Source organism: Stegodyphus dumicola, chromosome X2 (genome assembly GCF_044657685.1).
Source record: "Stegodyphus dumicola isolate Sdum_Otavi_A_Nest chromosome X2, ASM4465768v1".
Classification (NCBI taxonomy): domain Eukaryota; kingdom Metazoa; phylum Arthropoda; class Arachnida; order Araneae; family Eresidae; genus Stegodyphus; species Stegodyphus dumicola.
Genome location: NC_140781.1, coordinates 28321832 through 28344336, shown reverse-complemented (window position 1 = coordinate 28344336; position 22505 = coordinate 28321832). Strand labels below are relative to the sequence as shown.

The 22505-nt window shown below is 31.1% G+C and overlaps 1 protein-coding gene across 2 annotated transcripts in view; it reads left to right on the top strand.

Annotated features, from left to right (window-relative positions):
• The window catches only part of Oseg6 (intraflagellar transport protein Oseg6), a 210573-nt gene that overhangs the window by 8378 nt on the left and 179690 nt on the right, over positions 1-22505 (top strand). For both annotated transcript variants that reach the window (XR_015039212.1, XM_085809920.1), the window contains exons 2-3: positions 18881-18972; positions 19069-19134. Coding sequence is in view for 1 of the 2 variants with exons in the window: in XM_085809920.1 (XP_085666046.1) it covers positions 18881-18972; positions 19069-19134 (158 nt within the window). In the remaining variant the exon portion in view is untranslated. The remainder of the gene's footprint in view (positions 1-18880; positions 18973-19068; positions 19135-22505) is intronic.

Genomic DNA, 22505 nt, shown 5'->3' with positions numbered 1-22505 from the left:
GAAATGAAGTTGATTCCTGATAAGGTTGCAGTATGACTTCTAAAGTTTTTTTGATGATGAGGCTGGCATCTGTTCAGCGATAACTGTTCTGTATTAGATTTTTCTATGATAACATAAACATCAGTTTCAGAATGTATAAAGAGAATCTGCATTGTAGATAATTTATAATGTTATATTTTGGCAATGCCAGTGACAGATTCTTATTTATGGATGTTAACCCGCGAGAACACAAACCCATTTTCGAGCACGAGAACTCGCGCCGGGTATCTTATACCCTAGTTTATTTCTGCTATTGAAATATCAATTAATGCTGTTTATAAGCAAACCTTATGTAATTAAATATTACAAAAGAATGCATTAAAGAATTTTAGTGAATTTAATCATGCATACATACATGTTTAAAGACAATTTTTACAAACTACATACTGATGTTCAACACAGACTTATTTCACATTTTTTGCACATAAATCTTGATTTTCTCTCCTTATATGGACAAAATGCACATCATTTATGATTTGCTTTGAAATTTTATACAGGCAGTTCGCTATTATTGATTTTCAGTTCCTTAGAAGTGCTTGGAAGTTTCAGACTTACGGTTTCTGTGTTGTTCTGAAAGAACGAGTTCCTGTGTTTTCAAAAAGAAACATCTGTTTCTGAACTGTGTGGTAATAATTTTCGGGGACATCAGCAAATCCGGACATTAATAACAGCCTCATTCAACATGTAAAATAAAATAACCATTGGCCAGTGATTTCATATCCTCCCTGTAGTGTATGCTGGAGCCATTTCGTCGACAACGTCCACAGCTCCTTTCGTAAGGTTATAAAGCATGATGATATTTGTTTTTTTGTTTCAATTCCGTGGTGGTTTCGTCTATTTTATCATCAGTATGAATTGTGGATAAAATAACTACATTATTATTCTTTTTTGCAGAATACGAAATTATTATTTTTTTTTTTAAATCCAAAAACTAAACAGTACAACTCCTTTTTTTCCAAAAATCCAGGCAGTATTTCTCTTTTATTTTGTCTGTTTCAACCATTGTAAGTTTATTTTTCAAAAGTTCTTTCGCTAGCTCATATCCCATATACTAATTGTCAGTTGTCAGGTCGCGTCCAGAATTGAAAAGCTGTGTCATCAACCCCATCACAATGGATTTCGAGCTACAGTCTATTTTGAATGGTCCATCAAATTGTTGACCGAAATAAATCTCCATATTCCAGGTATAAAATATTCTAGAATCTACTAGTGCAAATATCTTGATGCTATACTTAGGCTTTTGGGGCATATATACTGCCTGAACCCGCACCACAAAAAACATTCCATGCATCTATGGGAGAAGCGGCAGTTCTTGAGTAAGCTGTATTACCTGGAAGCTTAATAATTGTATTCCTTGAAGGCTTCCTAACATTTTGCCAGTACTTTTTCTTCTGCCATTTTGTAACTTTGTCTTTACCAATATAAAAATCGGTTGTTGACATTGAACTTTCATCTTCTGTTTCTATCTCAATTTCGTAATTGGGTAAGAATCATAATTGCTACAGTATTCAGTCCTTTTTCAGAAGCAACTTTATCATCAGATATAGGTTCATCATCACTAGAAACAGTCTCAATAATGTGTTGAAAATATTATTTTCTTCGACGTAATTCAAATAGCGCATCATAATTCACTAAGCTGACAGAAATAAAGGAAAGATCTGACTGACGCGAAGACTAGCACGGGTATGACATACCACTGACACCTGTATTTCAAAATCTATTTTTAGGGCTGAACTAGTTTTTGCCCTGCTGAAAGAATGTGACTTTGAATACAGCTACTAAAAATTATGGCTTAATCTGATAAGAAGAAAGTAACAAAAACGTTGAAAGAAAATGGATCGGGCATGTCATACCCAGTGCGAGTTCTCGCGGGTTAATGTGAAATTTCATATAGTAGGACCATTGTTTCAAAAGCTCTAAAACATGAAACTGAAAATTTTCATTTTCCATACATGTCTCTGGACTTAAATCCCATTCAATATATTAAGGATGCACTATATTTTATTCCACTCCCTTGCCAGTTAAAAATAGGGGCTGATTCATAATTATGAATAGAAGTATTATGTGGAGGATATTACTAGTAGTGAGGCTGCACCCTTTTCACTATGGAAATATACAAAGTGTGCATTTAAATGGAATTAAATGGTGCATTCTCTTTTGTAAATGATTATTGCAATAATATGAAGCTGACATTACTTTCATTATGCATATCTTGTGGACAGATAAAGTATGTTTTGCATGTTATAGTGTCTTAACATTCATGATAGCTATTTATAGTCTTGGTCTAGTCCTAATGCAGTCTACTGTCAGAGGCATCAGCAGGTTTGACTGGGGTTTGGTTATAGCCAGAATTCTGGATTCTTTACTTTCTCAAATCTGGAATTTCTGAATTTCTGAAATTTTCTCTCATCATCTTTCTCAAATTTTGTTTCAGATAAAATATATGATCCAGAAATTAATATACAATCAAAACTCTTGGACTATGTAAACACTTGAAATCAGATATATTTAGACAGTTGTATCAAAATAGAAACAGTTGATACTGTAAGCTTTGTGCTGAGAGAAGATGGAAAACAAAAATATCCAACATTTACAAAACTGATTAAATCAATTTAAATTTGCCTTTGTGGACCCATTGTCAAAAGTTCATTTAATTATACAGCTGATATTGTGATAGAGCATAGAACATCCTTCACTTGTTAGCCTAGTTGCGGAGACTATAAAATATTATTCATTCTTATTACACAAAATTATATCTAAAGCTTTTAGGCAGAAAATCCCCTTGAAGAGCATATTGGTAAAGACTGTGGAGATAAGTTATAGAATAGCTGGACAGTTGACTAGAATTCTTTATATTCTACAGATCATTCTCTTCTTTCTTGTAGTTCTTCATGTCCAACACCTGCCAATATACATTCTTCATGTTCTAATATCTGATGTTTTAAGTGAAAAAAGTGTCTGCATCAAAATATCTTGTTAATTGTTAGCAAAGAAAAATATTAATGCAGTAATCCCCCCTCCCCCCCAAAAAAAGCAGGAAGCTAAACTTTGCAATTGTTAGCAAAACTGTTGAGAAACCAGAAAAGTAGGTAATTCTGGAAAAATGATGTAGTAAAACATAAATTAATTTTTAATAAATTAAAAATATACATTCTTTGCTTTGCTAATGAAACTGAAAATATTTGTGCATAACTGCATTTATATATATATGTGGGTTCTTTAGTTTCGAAATCACAATTGATATTCAAACAAAACACATTTAATAAAATATTAATACATCTATAATACAGTTCCTCTATTAGTACAATGTCTATATCATCTTACATCTATTAATACAATATCTATGTCATCTTACATCTATATCATCTTGCATCTCTTCTAATAAAACAAAGAGGCGAGAGTTCTATCAATTTCACTTGTGCAGTCAACAGCTAAAATTTAGACAGCGTGCGAGGAAAAATATTAAGCTATTCATTTAAAATCCCACATTCAGCCTTCCTGCTATACGTCGACCTCGACAACATTACTCTACTCTTGATATCATTAATCATTGGTCATCTTACATCATCGTTGTCTTCGGTAAAAGAACCATCATCAAGAATAAGCCGAAACCTGAAAAGAAATACGAAGGGAGAGGGAAAGATTGTGTGCTGAGGACAAAATTGAAAGGAAACATCTTAATTGTCCTTCATCTTTGCAACAATAACATCGTCAACAGTCCCTTTTATTTTTTCAGAAATTTCATCTAAATCGAAAAGTATCTTCAATCTTTAACATTTTTGGAAAAGTTTTTTTCATCTTAAAAATAAAATTACCTGAAATAAAAGTCATTATTAGGTGAAAAATAATAGTTCGGTTATCAGTTGTATCACTCCAGGTTAGTCAGTATTATTCTATACATCTTCTGCTTGAAAATTAGAAGCATTCTCTTTGCTTACTCCAGATATAAAATTAAGAGCTGATTTTGCTTTAGAAAATCTTGTTTTGGGGACAGAAGTTTCTTCAAAGAAATATTTACGTCACATATATGTCCTTGTCTTAGATTTAGTTGATTCGTAAGTTAAAGTCACACCAGATGATATTGAAACAGCATCAGCACCACATAGGTCTCCATAATGTTCCCAATCATCAGCATTAAGATTTTCTCGCAACTGACAAAATTCTTCATGAGTGATACACATTTTTCTTTCCAATTCTGCTTGTTTAGCAAATAATCTCTTCTCCATAATTTTTCTCATGCGATTCTTTTCAAAAGGTAGCTTTTCTTGCATTTTCAGTTTAATATGTTGAACTTCTTTTTCTTTCTCAGAGAGGATTTTATCTTTGATGCTCATCTGAAATTTTGTAGTTTCTACTTCCTTTTTGGCTTCTAATAGTTGTTTCAGTAACATTTCTACAGTTTGTTTTGATACAGAAAGTTTTCTTTCCAAAGATCTAACTTGTTCTTCAGGTTTGTAAAATAGATTTTTCTTGTTTTAATTGGACACTTTCATTATCTATAATTGGTAAACATCTGGGTCTCAAAGAAATAGGTTGATTATCTTTTAAAATAAAATCCATTTCAATATTAGTAGATTTTCCTTTGGCTTGTCTTCTTTTAAGTTTTTCAGACATACCAGGATCCAGTTCTTCAGCTGGAAGTCTCTCTTGCTGTTTACTTTTTTTTACTGTTGATATTTCTGTTTCACTATTATTATCTTAAACCAATTTCTCAGATTTTGAATTCTTTCTTTTTCTAGAACTTCTTGGCTCTGAAGTGGGTTTTTGGGAATCATTAATTTTCCCATTACTCTCTTTGATTTCCTGAACTTTCTTAGGTGGAATTTTTTTTCTTCTTTTAGGAATGGAATTCTTCCCTTCGTCTACATTTTGCAATTTTCTTTGTCTACATTTAACATCACATTTTTCTTCCTGAGGCTCCTCTTCTTTTAATTCATCTTCAGCAGCATCTGTTTCTTCTATAGAATTTTCAGTTTTATTAGGAATATGATTTTCAGTTAAGTGTTTTACTTTGGACTTGCATGCTTTATTAATATCCGAACAGTTATCTAATCTATTTTCTTGATCAACACTTATATACATTAAATTCGATTCATTTTCATCTTCTACTACTTTCATAGATATGCCATTCTTGTTTATAATAATTTCCATTTGCGAAAGCAATTCATTTCCAATAACAGCATTTTCTTTCATAGTTCCTTGAGGCACAACATAAATATTTGATTTAATTTCACAATCATCAATTCATATGGAACTTTTAAAATAACCAATAGGTTTTACTTTATTACTACCAAAGCCTACTAGAATCAAGTCGGAAGGATTAATATTAGGTGAACCAATTACTTTATAAATATTTTCTGATACTATATTTGTATCACTTCCTGTATCAATGAGAGCTTTTACTTCAACATTATCTATCAATACAATTTTATGCATATCATTTAACTGCTTCTTTACAAATATATGATTCACTCTGGCAAGGTCTTTTGTATTTGTCTTAATTTTTATACATTTTGCGGCTACGTGTCCAAATAAATTACAACGAAAGCATTTTTTTCCCTTGATCTTATTTTTGCAAAAATTCTCCACGTGACCAATATTTCCACAGTTATAGCAACGAATATTTGTTTTTATTTTACTTTTGAAATGGTCGCGTCTGGTTTTAGAATTAGGCTTAACAGATTTGTTTTTATCATTATCAAATTTAATTCTTTCATATATCTTAAGTTTTTCCTGAAATTCTGCCAAAGTTTTACAACCGTAAAGAATAGCTTTATTAAATGTAAAATCATTTATACCATTAATAACATATTCAAATAAAGCGGCGTTTTCAATATTACCTTTGGAACATAGATTTTTAATTACCAAAAAATATTCATATAGAGATTCTTTTTCCTGCATTTTATGTTTCAATAATAATTCATGTAACTGAGCAGAGTTATACTGAACACCATATTCATTCACTAATAAAGCCTTAACTGCATTCCACGAATTAATTTTCGTTTCACTTTCAATAAATAGTTTTGCTTTGCCAGTTAAAGATCTTTTGGCGAATATCAATTTCTGTAATTCATTTAGTTTTAACAAATTAGATACATCCTCAAAGTTTTCAATGAAATTGTCAACCGAATTATACGGATTACCATCAAATTTAGAAATTAAGCTTTCAATATCATTAAAATTTATATACGCATTTGAAAACTGTGAAAACGGAAATTGAACTGATGGCTTACTAATATTTTGTTTTACCTCATGATCTTCATCAATAACAGCAAACGAAGAGTCGTTGAAAATTTGAGCAGTTGATGACTCGATTTCACTATTAACAGAAATATTTCTTCTTTCATTCAATATTGCTTCATATTCTACTTGCTGTTTGTAATTTGATCCCACTTCTGACACCAATTTTGTGGGTTCTTTAGTTTTGAAATCACAATTCATATTCAAACAAAACACATTTAATAAAATATTAATACATCTATAATATAGTTCCTCTATTAATACAATATCTATATCATCTTACATCTATTAATACAATATCTATATCATCTTGCATTTCCTGTAATAAACAAAGTGGTGAGAGTTCTATCAATTTCACTCGTGCAATCAACAGCTAAAATTTAGACAGAGCTCAAGGAAAAATATTAAGCTATGGATTTAAAATCCCACATTTAAATACAGTCAAAAGTCATTAATCCGGACTCGTCGGGACTTCGGCGATTCCGGATTATCGATTTTTCTGGATTATAGATCATCAGTTTAAATCTGGTAAGATGGCATGCAGAAATTGTAAAATTAAAAATATAAAACTGTAATTTATGAAATAAAGAACAATTATGATCTAAAGAGTATCAAAAAAAAAAAAAAAGCTTAATATTTATTTGTTTACTTTATTAAACATTTCTTTCAATGTAAGTTGTTTAAGTTGCTTCGTTTTATGTGATAATACTTTCTCTTTAATTCTATAAACAGACATAATTTCTTCTTCAGTTACAAAGTTCCGCTGTTCAACTCCTATAATTGCTGTGTCGAGAATACCGACTAATTTGTCAATCGAAATTTTTTCGTTTTCAATAACCTCAGTGTCACTTTCTTCACTATCGGAAGCGAATTATAATGACAAGGAATTTGATTTAAATCATATCAAAGACAGAGTACATCGAGATGAAATACTACATTTAGTAAGGAATTATAAGCCAAATAAAATAAAAATATCTGCCCTGAAGATAAGGAGAGTGCTGTCAGATCAACTTCCAATTCATTGCGTGGCGCAGCGTCCCTCCCGCAGCTGCCGCAGAGCAGCGTGAAATTGATAAACGGATTTTGGAATGGTTAGAGAAACGAAGGAATATGCCTTTATCCATTTTTTGCAGCAATTCCATTTTTTTAAATGGACTTCGAAACATACTTTTGCTTTGTAGATCCTTTACATATTAGTAAATATATATCAGAAATTCTATTTAACATAATCGAAAGTTCAAGCTTACTTTTATGAAATTGCTCTAACAGTCTGCAAAAAATAATGAGCCGGATCCAATTCGAAGATAAAGGAACAACGCAATCTGCAACATTAACTGAATTAAATAATTTTAGCTTAGCTTATACCATCTGTTATACATTAAACATGCCTGCGTAAACATATTATGTGCATGCGCACACGCATATTCGCAGCCGTAAAGTTCTTACGAGCATGCGCAGAAAATTTGTAGCTTTGTGGTCCGGATTATAGATCATTCCGGATTATGGGTGTCTGAATTAACGACTTTTGACTGTATATGTTTTGCATTAATATTCTAAATTATTTGAAATTATACTTTTTTTTTTTTTTTTTTTTTTTTTTTTTGTGCTATGGTAACTTTGAGGATTTCTTAAATGGGGTTGCAATCACACTTGCATCTGTTTGGCTGGTTTGTAAATGTGTGGGCCATCAGATTGGGTAATCATGTTATTGGACTATGTCTGTTGGCTGAATGGCTCTCTAGATATCTACACTTGATATTTCTATAGCATGCACTCTGTATCGTATACCAATAAGGATCTACAATGAATTACTTTTTTGGTCCTGTGCTGCTTATTATTTCAGTGTTATAGAACACCAGCTCATTTTAGCTGTCCTGTATTTGTTGGTTGGATATGGAATTTTCAGGTTGCTTGTGTAAGGTGTTATATGGCTGTCATGATCACAAGGCCTGACACATTTGAATTTCTTTTTTGCAGAGCTATCAATATGTACAAAATGCCTCAGTAATTATAGTGGTCATTTTGAGCATCTTCTCTTGTAAACATAATGTCAAACATATGTAGAATGTTCATGTTTCCAGTAAAGATTGTTTTCTCATACGTCAGCCATGATATACTCTTTCTTTTAACATTTCTCTCAAAAACTATAGACCATAGAGTTTATAAGTTCTGGAGCTTTTTTTATGTATCTGAATGAGGAATCTCGCCTTGCAAAGTTAATGCAGAGTTGATGGAATATCCCGTACATACTTTTCCCATAAAAATCCTTACCTGAACTTTTTTTTTCTTTTTGCAACTGCTGATAGTAGACATATACTTCTATTTACAAAAATGTTTTAAACTCAGCTATTTGAGATGAACAGAAACATGTCTGGTAATGCAAGATAAAGTAGTAGTATCGGTGCTAAATTCTACCATCTTTTGAAAAGTTTGAGTCTAACAGTGTTAAAATAGCTTTATCAAAAAGTATTCATAAATTGCCTTTAATGCATCTTTAAGTTTACATAATTATACTTTTCCAACTCAGTCAAAAGCTAATTTTTTACCTCCACTAAATTTACATCTGTTATTTTTTATTAATATTTTTATCAATTAAGAATTCATTCTTTGTCTGTTCAATTATAATTTAAATTAATTAATTTATATATACATACACCCTCAAAACATTCTAAAATTTTATAATTAAACTGTTTAATTATTAAATATATATTTAGGCAGTTTTTGAATTGTTTGTGAATGACAAATCCATCTTCTACCTTTTTCTTTTCAGGAAAGATGAATGTTAATTTGTGTTTCATTGTATTTTCTCAAAAACTTGAGTTTTTTTCTTTTTTTTTCAGTTACAGTAACTTCTGATTGAAATAAGCTTTGCTGCTTATGTTTTTAAGTTCATCTACAACAAAAATCCTGTTGAAACTATTCTATTGCAGAAGTCATTGTGTTATAAATTTTGGGTTAAATCATTATCTGAATTTTTCATTTAAGTATGGTGAAAATGCTAACTGCTAACTCCATCTTTTTTTGTTAAAAGGTGAATTGTCAAAGAAATTTAACTAATCTTTATTCAACAGTGAAGAGTGTGAGAGGCGTAGATTTTTTTCAACTTCAGTCATCATTTTGTGTCCTTTTGCCACTTCTTAACACTAGAATCACTGTGGTCTTCGTATACCTAGAATTACAGCGGGTGTCATTTTGACCCCTTGATAAGATATCTGCATATTTCTCTATATGATATAATATATTTTTGAAAAAGAAATTAAAATAACGCAAGTTATGACAACTACAGTTTATTTTAAAGAATATAGAAACTTTGCAGGTATGTAGTCAAATAATGAACAAGCATTTAAATATTTCCATTGCAATTTTTTTTTTTTTTTTTTTCATTTTCGATAGCTTACATTTTAGAAACACAGAAAATAAAATGTATACATATTTATGCAAATTTTTCCAAAAAAGTGATTTTTAAGCCAAATATTAAAGTATTTTAAAACAAGCTTTTGGCTATAAAGAGTACATAGAAATAGAAATATATAGAAATATTTTATTTACAGATAATATATTAGTCAGTGCAGAAATTAGCACACACGCTTATTTGTCTGATTTTTTGTGTACAATATCCGCATACATATTTATTACAGTTGTCGCAGGTTACCTTTGCATTTCCTTACTTGACATTTCTTACCCCCTTTTTTTTGATTCTATTGAATCTTGTCCATCCAGAAAGCCACTTGAAGAGAGAACAAATTTGTTTTTACTAGATATATATTCTTCTCTTAATTCTTCTGCCAAATGCAATAGAAAATCCCTTCTGCTGATATTTTCTTTTGTAACTTCCTTATACAGAATCCACACATTTATGCCTGTTAAGTCCAAAATATTGTAGAATACATGTACTGGCCAATGGCGTGATTGTCCTTTCACGGAGTACTTTCTTGCCATTTGATCCAAACTATCTACCCCGCATTTTGTAGAATTGTAAAAATGTATTACATCAGGAACCTTCTTTTCATTAGATTCAAATTCAACTGATGAATGGAGTGTACTTAACAAAATTACATTTTTGTTTCTTTTACCTTGATATGCTGTAAGTGTTATATAGTCGTGTTTCATTACAACTGAAGAAAAAAGTTTGTTTCTTACATTTTTGAAACTAGAGGGAATTTTTCTTTTTGCACGATTTACTGTTCCAACATGACTCAATCCTTTTGATTTTGGAGATTTCGCAAGTTTTACTGATGTAAAGAAACTGTCTGTAGTTATATTTCGGTCAGATTTTTTGTAAGGATCAACTAAACGATTCACTACGTTCTCTCTTAAACTTTGATCACTTGGTCTCACTTCATCTTTTCCTAAATATCGAAATCCGTTTAATGAGTATTGTGTCATAATGTCTACTGCTAGCCAAAATTTTATTCCGAATTTATCAGGCTTGTTAGGCATATACTGCAAAAAATGGCATCTTGTTTTCGTAGGGAATAACTGTTCATCAATCATAATGTTTTCATTTGGTTTGTAGCAAAGCTTACAGTTTTCTATAAAAGTACTCCATACCTTGGATATTAGCGTAAATTTATCACACTGCAAACGTGAAGACCTTGTTAGTTTATTATCAAAATGAAGAAATTTCCTAATTGCCAGAAACCTCTCTCTACTCATAGTTTCATGAAAAAACTTTGGTCCCCAAGTCTTGGACCACAAACTAAGAATTGGTAAGCCCTTGGCAGCTATAACTTCCACGCACTAATTTATTATTAACTTCCACGCACTAAGAGCTTTATCAGAACAAATGTGACGTTTAGCAGAGGATGTTGGTCCTACATTTTCTCTCAAAATATTTTGCAAGGGTCCCCGACCAGAAGTAGTTGAAGTATTTTCTACTTTCCATACAGTTCCATCACTAGCAATTTCTTTACAAGTTTTAGCCTGAATTACGTTGAATTTCATATTCCCTTTTGAGCGTCTACTAGTTCCCTCTTTGGCATTCTTAGGTACGGCAGAATTTGAACTTGTAGAAACAAATCCATTTGTACTTTCACTTGAGCTAGAGAATGGTATTGCCTGATTACTCTCTATAATAAATTCAGAATCACAAGATGTTTCATCTCCATCTTTATCTGTAGAATTATTTTCTATTTCAGAACCGGAATCGACATCAGAGTTCTTGCATTAGTTTCACGATTTCTTCATGTGTTAGTCCTTTTCTATGCGCCATTAGTATGTCACTATAATAAATTCATGTAAATAGAATAAAATTTTCCACTAAAACTTGTTATGAATAATAAACAAAATATCTACATAAAATGTACAAACGTTCAGCTCAACATTCAGCTCGTAATAATCTCTTTTCTCTGTTCTCTTTCCACAAAAAAAGTATTGCACATATTTCAAATCATGTGACTGGCAGATGTGAAACTATGCAGACCAACCATATTCTTTTCCTTTGTTTGTATTTTGTTTAGCAGGTGCAAATAAAAATAGTTTACAGAAGTAACAGTGTTCAGATAATACAATGGAATGTATTCACATTTCTTTTCTCTCAATAGGGTCAAAATGACACCTGCCATATTTCTAGGTATAATCATTTGTTAGGACTAAAGTAAAAATACGATTTTCTTGAAATCTTTAATATTTCGTAAATCACAATGATTTAGGAAGAGTCGAGAAAAGATTAAGATATTTGCGAAAATAAAGAAGAGCTGTCGGAGATAAAAGTTCGCTAGGTGTCAAAATGACCCCTTCCGTAATTCTAATGTTAAAACTCAACTACATTATTAATAACAACATAATTCTTTAGAATTCTGAATTCATTGCTAATATCAACTTTGCTCCAACACAATCAGTAAGACCTTATCTATGAGAGGCTAAAAAAGACCAGTCAACTGAACATCTAAAATTAATCATATGGTAGACAAGATTTCTCAGTATTAAATCATTTTTAAGGTTACTAGAAGGATCTTCACTCTAGTAATGGACTTTCATCCTTATGTTGTCATCATATCGAATGTCATATAAAATACCGTAACAAATATACATTAATTCATCAATGCTTTTCTAATAAACATTTGCAGTAACTGTTGTTCCTTGGACAGAGCACGAATGAGCATTCATAATTTCATTTTGTTATCGTTTTAAAATGTTTCACTGAAGTCTTTATTTACGAGTATTTAATTTTCCTTTAGGTTTTCTTTCTGAAAAGGTTAGTATTAAAACTGTCTTTAGGCATTGTAAATATGTGTTAATTCACTATTATCTTTATTGTATATAACTGCAATAAGAATCGTTACTTGGTTATTGCATCTATGGTGTATGATTTAGGTGTAATAAATTCAAAACTACTGCTTGTTTCTTTTCATACTGTCTGAGTAATTTGTGATTTACCATAACAATATCTTTTCTAGTGCTTGCGGAATGGAATAACTTGATTTATTTTCTTGTTTTCTGAAGTACCCTTACTTCTTTCTCGACCTGGTTTTCCTTAATCTTCTGAACTCACATGATCTTTTTGTTGATATTTTCCGATGCTTAAAAACCAGTGTTTCCATCTAATACTTACTAGTTTACTAATAATTATTTTTAAAAATAAATTGCCTCATATTTTTATAAAGCAGCTTGTTATTTCTGAGTCTAAACTGCACTAATTTCGTAAACATGTTCTAAATAATTTAGAAGCGATAACAACTGGGATCTACTAGCTGGAAAAATATGCCTATGATAACATGCTGTAAAGTGCTGCCACTCATTTGCACATTTAAAATTAAAAAACATGTAATCACTGAATTTAATATTTAGTGATTAAGTCATAGAATATGCTTATCAGGAAATAAAAAAAAAAAAAATAAAATAAAATAAAAAAAAAAAAAATAAAAAAATAAAAAAATTAAATATGTCCTCTTTGCAATATACATTGTTCCATAGCTGCCAATATTTCTAATTTTTGGACATGTCTGGTGGTAGATCATTGACTATCTCAGTTTTTAATTCTTAGCCTTTCTTGGTTTTTAATTTTTAAAATTCTTAATTTTCTTTCAGCAGTAAAATTAAATTGTATACATAAAATTTGCACATTTTAAGTCTGATAGTTGAATTAATGAAACTTAAATAGTATAAATTTCATTCCCCTACCCCTAGTGATCTTTAGCATAATTTTCCTTATTAAATTTTATTTGATCTGAATTGTCTTAATCTACTGCACACATTTATAGATTTTTTTATGAAGATTCACCAAATGTTTAATCAATAACTATTTCTATTTAATTTTGTTTTAATCTGTATATGGTATAAATAATATATGGTAATTTTAATCAGCATAACTCTTTGTGTTTAAATTTGTTTTAATCAATATATGGTATGTTACTAAATTTATCTGCACAATAGTATGTACATTAATTATTAATTTCATTTTTGTCATGTTTAAAAGCACTTTGATAAATTAATGCTTTCCTTCCCCTCTCAGAATTTTCTCAGTATTAAAGTGTAAGGAGTTTATAAAACGAAATTAATCAAACAACATTAAATTTAGAATATGTAATTAAATATGAATGTATTTTATATCAGAATCATGAATAGTTCAGTATGCTGAATTGTGCTATGGGTTTAATTATAATAAAGGTTTGATTAATTATGATAAAGCACTTGAGGGCTATATGCGTAAGGGAAGGGATACCTTCATAGAGAGCTCTCTAAGGGAAACTGTCTTGTATATAAGTTACATATGGGAGAAACCAAGAAAACACCCAAGGAGCTAGGCCATTCGCCAAGGTAGTGATGTGACTTGGCCACTGGTGTGCTGTAAATTGTGCTATAAAATGAATTTTATGTTCTTTTAAAATGGTGCTGCAGTGTAGGGGAGGAAAAAAAAAAAACCTCCTGGAAACTACCAGTTTTTCCTATTTAAAGATTGGCAGCTATGATTGTTTCTTTCAAAAGAGTTTTTGAAAATTATTGTTGTTTAATGAATTAGAAGTCACTGCAGCAAATAATGGGTTTGCTAAAGTTCAGTATTCTATTCTAAAAAATAATGTTAATATTTTCTCTTTTGAAGTTTCAAAAATTAAAAGTATAATTTTAAAATGTTGCAAAAGCTACATAATGATTCTACATATGTATTTTTGCACATTTGTAATGTGCAATAATAATGTTCTAACTTATATATATATATATATATATTTTTTATGGAGTCCCCTTCCCTCAAAAAGTATAATTCAGTTATTTTGTTTTCAGTCCGACTTTAAACACATTTTAAAATTCAAAAATATATTTAACATATTGGTTCTTCCATCCTTCCACATCTGTACGATATCTAATTTTCACATCAGATGTGAATTGCATAAAGGAGGTATTTGAAGGGGAGAGAATTATAGATTATAAAAGTGTAATTTGTAATGGCAAGATAACATTAGGGTTTAAACAATTCCAAAAATAATTTTTTAAGATGGTAAGGACATAGACACCATAGAATAACTTGTTGAGAAAGAACAAAATTTCGATAAATTTCAAATTTAAATCTTGAAGATGTGAAAATGCTTTATTCATGAACAGTAATTTTGTGTTATTCTGTCATTTTTTTTATATCCAAAGAAAGTAACCAAACTTTATATGTCATTCATGTTTGTCTGTTGTGTTCTGACTGATCTCTTTAAATTCTATAGGATTAATATGGCTAAAGCACTTTTTTAATAACTTGTTTTTATTTATTTATTTTAATTTTTCCAGATACAAGTAATTTTATAGAATCTTCCTTGTTGCAGCAGAACAAAAAGGCAAGACTCTCGTTAGGACAATGCACATCTCCCCCTTAAAATAATTTGTTTGGCAGTTTGGTTTCATCTGAATTAAAACATTCTTAGGTTTATAATCATTAAACATTTCATTCAGTTTCCAAAACCTTTTATAAATTTTTGAGGTTTTACTGATTAAAATTCCTGACAAACAATCTTGAAATTTATATTATGCCTTAACTTAAATTTTTCTAGCCAGCCATTTCGTGCTGAAATCTTTCAACTCCTACCTTTCACATATTTCTGTGGCTTTTTCTTAGAGAGGTGTTCCACTTCAAGATATATCAGTGTTGCTATTTGCACATCCTGTAAAAGGGGATAGAATCCAGAACTGTAGCTAGGGTTTTCAGCGCCCAGGGGCAGCTGAAGATTTTGCGCCGCCTTCTATGTGCTAAGAATAGGAAATATTTTATTCTAAAATGTCATAATATCAAACTGGCGCCCCCTAGATACTGCGCCCGGGGACAGATGTCCCCCCTTGCCCCACCCTAGCTACGCCCCTGATAGAATCAGTTTCTGATGTTATAATTTTCTAACAGATTGTTTGTGTGTTTCTTGCTGATTTTGAATTTTGCATCCTAATCTTTGACACCATTTCTCAGTTGCTATTCCTTGAGTAACTTGGATTTTTTCTTATTAAGATTAATGTTTACTTTTCATTGCCATAATTAAAAAAACAAGTTTTAGCTAGCAGAACCAGTCTCATAGTTCATAATGTTACTAATATGCAATGATTAGGGGGAGGGGGGTTACTCTTCAGTCTTAAAACAGTTTTAAAATTCAGCTTCATTTAACAACCATTACTATACTAAGAAAGACAAAACTGGGCTAAGGACAAATTTCTGCTGAAAATTATTATTTCTAATCTTAGAGTTTTCTCTCAATCTGATCTAAACTTCTTAGAGAAATTTTTAAAGCAAAAGTATTTTTTGTGAACCTTAACTGTGTTATTTTTTGCATGCATCTTTCTTAGATTGTGTAATATGTTTAGTTTTGGTGGGCCATTTTCCCTCTCTCCTCCGTTTATAGCCATTTTGCTTATTTTCTGTAAAGTGTGAAGATATTATTATTGGCATTAACATTCTATCAAGATTCCAGTGAACATAAGATTGAAAGGATTTAAGTTGAATTTAAGACATTTTTTCTTTATTTTCATTTTTAAAACAAGGTTGTCTAACATATGAGTGTGTCATCTATGGAATACAAAAACAGGTACTAGATTTCATTTGATGTTAAAAGTGTTTTTGATATTTACACTCTTTTGCAAAAAAAAAAAAAAAAAAAAAAAAAAAAAAAAAAAAAAAATAGAAGCACCATGAAGTAAGTGTTGTTTTTGATAAAATTAAATATGTGTATAGCTCATACCCAGATAATAAAATGATTAAAAAATCAAGGTCGTAGTACCTGTTCACGGCTCACAATCACCCATTGAGTGTTCAAATTAGTAGTTGGTCGAACCGCCCGTAGTGGCAATGCATTGAATTCATCGAGGCAAGGAGTGGTAGAGGCTCCTAATGTCGTCCTGCGACACATTCTGCCAGGCATTCATCAGTAGTTACTCTGAATGTGGCGGCCTACCATGTCCCAGACATGCTCGATTGGTGAAAGGTCTGATGACCTAACCACACGGAGACAGTCCAGAGATATACGAAGGGTATGTGACGCTCTCATTATCTTGTTGGAAAATGGCCACAGGATGACGTGCCATGAAGGGTAATGCAACCGGCCGTAGGATGGTATCAACATATCGTTGAGCTGTTAAAGATGTACGGAGGATGACTAAAGATGACATGCTGTCATAAGAAATGGCGCCTCACACCATCACACCAGGGGTTATGGCTCTATGCCTTTGTAAAACAAAGGCTGATTGAAACCATTGGCCTCGTTCTCTCCAGACACGAACACGGTGGTCATCTCTGCTTCAAGAGCGAAGCGGGATTCATCGCTGAACACTATACAATGCCAGTCTGATGGCAGCCATGTTGACCGGCTGCAACACCACTCCAGATTACTTCGCTGATGTTGTGGGATCAAAGGCAAACAGCTTAAAGCCCTCTGTGAGCGTTACCCTGCCTCAAACAAGTGCTGTGAGGTGGTGGACAGGTATATATGTGGCTGTAGTGCACTGAAATAGTCGACAATGATACTGTTGGACCGGTTTGGGCCTGGCGAACAACCACCGTCTTGCCTTGCATTCCAGAGCCTTCATTTCATTTGCAGTTTCCTTGTAGCAACCATTGCTGCAAACATCTTTGCACAGCAGTGTCTGTATACTGCAAGTGGTGACCTATTGCTCGGTATGACCACCCAAACACAAACCACCACTTCACGCAAACATGTTCAAAGTCGTTTAGCTGTCTGTAAGGTCTTCGATATCCTCGTAATGGCATCTTTAGTTTAGTTTATGTTTTTGCATACCAAATTTCGTCATGATCGCAAAAGTCCTTCTTGGTGCTTCGATGTTTTTTGGCAAAAGAGTGTATTAATAATCTGATGCTTCAAAATGAAACATTTCAAACAGCTCTAAATTTTTTAAGTTTTGAAGCAATTATATAATCTCCAGCATTAATCGTAACTGTTCATTCTCTTGCTTCTAAAGTTTAAATTATTTTCTTGAGCTAAAGAATAGTATGATATTAAATCAAACAATAAGTATACTTCTTGAACATCTGAACAAATGATAATTATGTAGAAACATCTGGAGAATAGGAGTGACACGTTAAAGCTTCCTAAATGTGCTGTTTAAATTATTTTAGTTCTTTGAATGGTTTTATTCTAATCAAGTCAATATTGTATTGAGAAATTATACTTTTTTGCTTGTCAAATTCAACATTCAATAATGGAATTAAGCTGTTACTTTTTCTTTCATATTTAGCTCAAAGCAAATCACTCCTTGATAATCCCAGAATATGCATAACATAACATTTTCCACATTTAGACTTAATTGTGCTGTTTAGATTAGGGAAAACTAATATTCATAATCAATTTTAACTTGGTATATGCATTACTCTTTGGTTTTCATTAAAATTAAAAAGTTTTTGTGAGTGTGTAAAAAAAGAAATAGAAAATAAATAATTACTGCAATAAATCATTACGCCAAAAAAGCAACTTTTCAGGAGTTGCAAAAGCTGAATTAGTTTATAAGGATAGAGAGAGAGAGAAAGAGTGAGGTACTTTCACAAGCTCATACTTGCTCCTCATTTTTCTGATACATAGGGTTGTTGGACTAGATATTTTTATGTTGTATTAAACGGGGAAACCATAATTTAAAAATTTGAGCTTGCAATCTGTTATAACAACACTATAAAATATGGAAAAAAATCCCAATGCAGAGTTTTTTTTTTTTTTTTAAAGTTTATTTAGAAAACCAGAAAAACAGACTGAGAATTTGTTAAAATTTTTGTAGATGTGAAAGCTTTCTGGTGTTTCAAAGCTACAAATCATGTTAACTGAGGTTAAATTGATAGCAGCTAGTTGTTATTATTTTAGCTCAGTTTAGGAAGTGTCAGCTTTGAGTTATATATATTTCTGTAAGTTATGTGTTCATAGAAAGTTAAGAAAATCTCCCCCCCCCCTGTAAAAATACATATAAAGTATCTAGAGTCCTATGTGCAAAATGTCTCTAGTTTTTGCACTTTGCTTTGTCTCCCCTTCTTCTCTTAATTATGTGTGTAATTCTTTCTCAAAGACTTTAAAAGTAAGTACATAGGGCTGTAGGGCTGGAAGAAGTATAAATATTTGCTTTAACTGTGTGTTAGGAGAGTTGTTTATATTTTCAGTTTTTCTATGATTTTTGTTTGTAATTTAACTGTTATTACTTTTAGAGAGTTTTTACAATTCCAAAGAAATCACATGGATCTGGATCTTTATTGTTTTCATGGCAGTCTGTTTCTGGAAACTATCTTGTTACAACTGGGTAAATATATGATATTATAATGAGCAATTTGATTTTCTTAAATATGTGCTTGTATTTAGAATCTTAACATGGAGCAATTTTGTTTTCATTTTGTAGCCTTGATGAAGTTATTAATATTTTTGATAGACATGGAGAAAAACAACATGAATTATCTCTTCCTGGGTAAGCTCTTCATTTTAAAATCTGTGTAAAAATATTAGTTGTAATGATAATATAGAACAGGTATTGTCAACTTTCTTCCCCCTCAATGTCTCATTATAAATTTTGTCCTTCATAGCATTTGAAATTAATGTATTGTACGTGCTTGTATAATATACACACTTTGATTATATGGAAAGAATAAAATGAAAAAAATATTGATTCATATAATCTCTGCAAGAGCACTGTTCCCCCCCTCATTTTTGAGCCACATAAAAAAATTATTTTGGGTGCATATATATGTTCGTTTCTGATGATGTAAAATCGGTTTTACATAATATGTATAAAAATAATTCATTTTCGAGAAAATAGTTCAAGCTGCATATGTATTTAGGAATTTTGTATCTGTTATATATAGCATTTAATTGCTAGTACTTTCATTTCTCTTTTCTTTCATGCATTTTAACCTTTAACAGTTATTAGGGGCTTTTCAAGAGGAGGTAAGTCCAACTTATTAAACTGAAAAATTGAAAAAATTGGTCAAATGCCTGCAACAGGAAATTTATATTGAAATTTTTGAATAAAGCATGCAGACATTACATAAGCATGTATGATAACTGATACCCTTTCAAAATTTATGTGTTGTAGGTGCATAAATTGCCAAAATTGGAAGTAAAGAGCTGTGCTTGTGTGTTTACCCCTTTCAAAACTTTAAAAGAATTGAACTGAAGTAATTCATCAGGCATTGCTTAAAGAACTACATTATATTTATCATTTCAGTTTATGAGTAACTGGAAAACATCGTATGGTTTGAAATAATTTAAGTGCTCAGTAGTGCTTTATACATAATAAATTTACAGAGAAATCTTTGAACTTGTGATAAAGTACATTATTTATTTTTGAATTCGGGTTCAAATACTGTTTTAAATCTAGACTTGCATTCAGTATGTTGTGTGTATTTCTTTAATTACAATAAAAGCCTGACTACTCAGCATTCTCTAGTAGTAGAAAGCTTAAGTAACCAGAATATTTTAGAAAGATTCCCCCAAACCTCGAAAAAGTTAGTAAATCAGAGATTTTTAACGCCATTAACCCTTATAGACCTTATAATACTTTTAACATTAATACCTTGTTGTCAAGCAGTGTGTTTTAGCACCAGTTATGGATAAACATGATGTCACAACACAGTCTCAAAAAGTTAATTTTTGTTTAATGTAAACTCAATTAATTCTCGATAAGGCAGTTTAATTTTTGTAAATGTGGATGTAAATTCTGTTTTTTTTCCCCTTGCATTAAAAGAAAAAAAATGGGGGGGGGGATTGTGATTTAGGGCAAAAGGATGTGGAGTATTTTCAAACTTACAGCATCCAAGCATTTAAAAAAAAGATATATGACTTTGAAAATGGATGAAAAAAATCGCTATAAAATATAAAATATTGTGATAAGCAGTTTAAGTTTTTTATATGCTATATTTGTTATATGTATGTTTTTATAATCTAACTAAATAATGATCTTTTCATTTAAACTTCTGCTGGATTGATTGGCAACATCTCTGCCAAATTTCGCATTCGCCAGTGTTTCATAATCAAAGCAGATTATTTCACTTTCATGTTTAAGGCCTAAAAAATATGTTGGCTTTTACATCTGAAATGCATTTTTTTTCTCAAAATCTTATATTATTTTAAATGTAGGCTTTTGATATTCAAGTTGATAACAAGTAATTTTTTAAAAAAATTTTCGAGCAAAATTTTTTCAAATTCATTTGGCTTTTCTAACGTGAATTCCATTTTGTTATATGCTTCACTATCCGAAATTTTCACATATCTGTAACTCGACATTTCCCAAGCTTTCCGGGTCTTGTTGATGATTTCTAAATGTTGTATTTTCTAACTAACATCTATTTCAAGAAGAAACATTGAAAATTAATGCGTAGAAAGAAAAAGCTTTATTAAAGAACATTTGTCATAGCAATAACTCGATAACAGTGTGCTAAAGTTTGCAAATCTCATTAGTGGGTTAAATCCATCTTCATAGCTAATTTCTTTTCTTTGATCAAGTCCAGTTGCTACTCGCCTTGCTTTGTAAATTGTTTCTAAATTATCCTTTTCCCCCTTTTCAGTGAATATCTAACTGTTTTTCACTAACCATCTTTTCGTCATTTAACTAATTCCCAAACTTTAGTAGCATCCATTGAACTCAATTCTATAATTCTGTGCAGCCAATATTGACTTTCAGCGTATTCCACAGCTTCATCGTATGCCTTAAGTAATTCTTTATTTATATTGCTGTATGCCAATATAGTCTTAATTTTTCTGGTGGCTTTTTGTGTCTCTTACTGGTCTCTTCTATACAGAGTATTCATGAAAATCATATCCAGGTTCTTCAATTGCTTGAAGGTCCTCTGTTATCAGCATTTCCAATTAACAGTTTCCATTGTTTTTATCATCTGAGTTTGATGGTAAGACTTCCTCAGATTCTTGATCTGTTATATCATTATATTCCAAAGAGTCATAATCATCTTTTCTCTGATTCTTGTCGGTTATTTCTGAATTGGTTTCACTGTCATTAGTTGTACCTTGTAGAAAATAAATGCTTCAAATAATTGATTTTTATTGAATTTTAATTGATTTCTTTTCAGTGAAGTGTCACTGTCATTGATGTCATTTCACTGTCATTGATGAGCTGAGATATTCAATCTTAGCTCAGTATCAGTTCTCCCACATCATTCCTGTCATATGGGAATGGACAGCTTCATTCAACTATGTATTGTCTAGACCAGTAGATTTCAGAATGTATGCATACTCTCAAGAATATGCAAAATTCCCTCAGGGGGTAGATGGAAGGATTTAAAACTGTTCTATCCTTTGCATTTTAAAGTAAGAGAAGGAAAAGGAGAAGTATAAATTTTACAAGGGGTTTATGTACCTTAAGGTAATGGGATTAGATGAAAATCGATAGTCAAACTAACCTACCTCAAGTGGTATACTTAAGGTAGGTTTGTTTGGAGCATCTTGTGCTATCCAACATTTTCTTGTCAATGCAAATGAGCAATTCATATTCCAGTCTCTGAACTTTTGCGAGATTTCTTCTTTAAAGCCGAACAGTAATGATGACTGTCTGTGTGTTTGCTTGGTGTTATATCATTCTTCTTAATTAAATTATAAATGTTGAACTGGCTGAAGTATGCGTACAAAATAAAAAGTATGTACTTGAATATTTTTCATTATATTTTCTGCTTCTCCCATTGAATCTGATCAGTGTGTATAAAATTTTTCTGAATTATTCAGATCTAGGAGATGCTTCATTGCCAAAATTCATATCCCAAAAGATAAAAATAATACTGATTGAAGTAATGAAAATCAATTTCATAAATCAGATTCATTTACTATATGCAT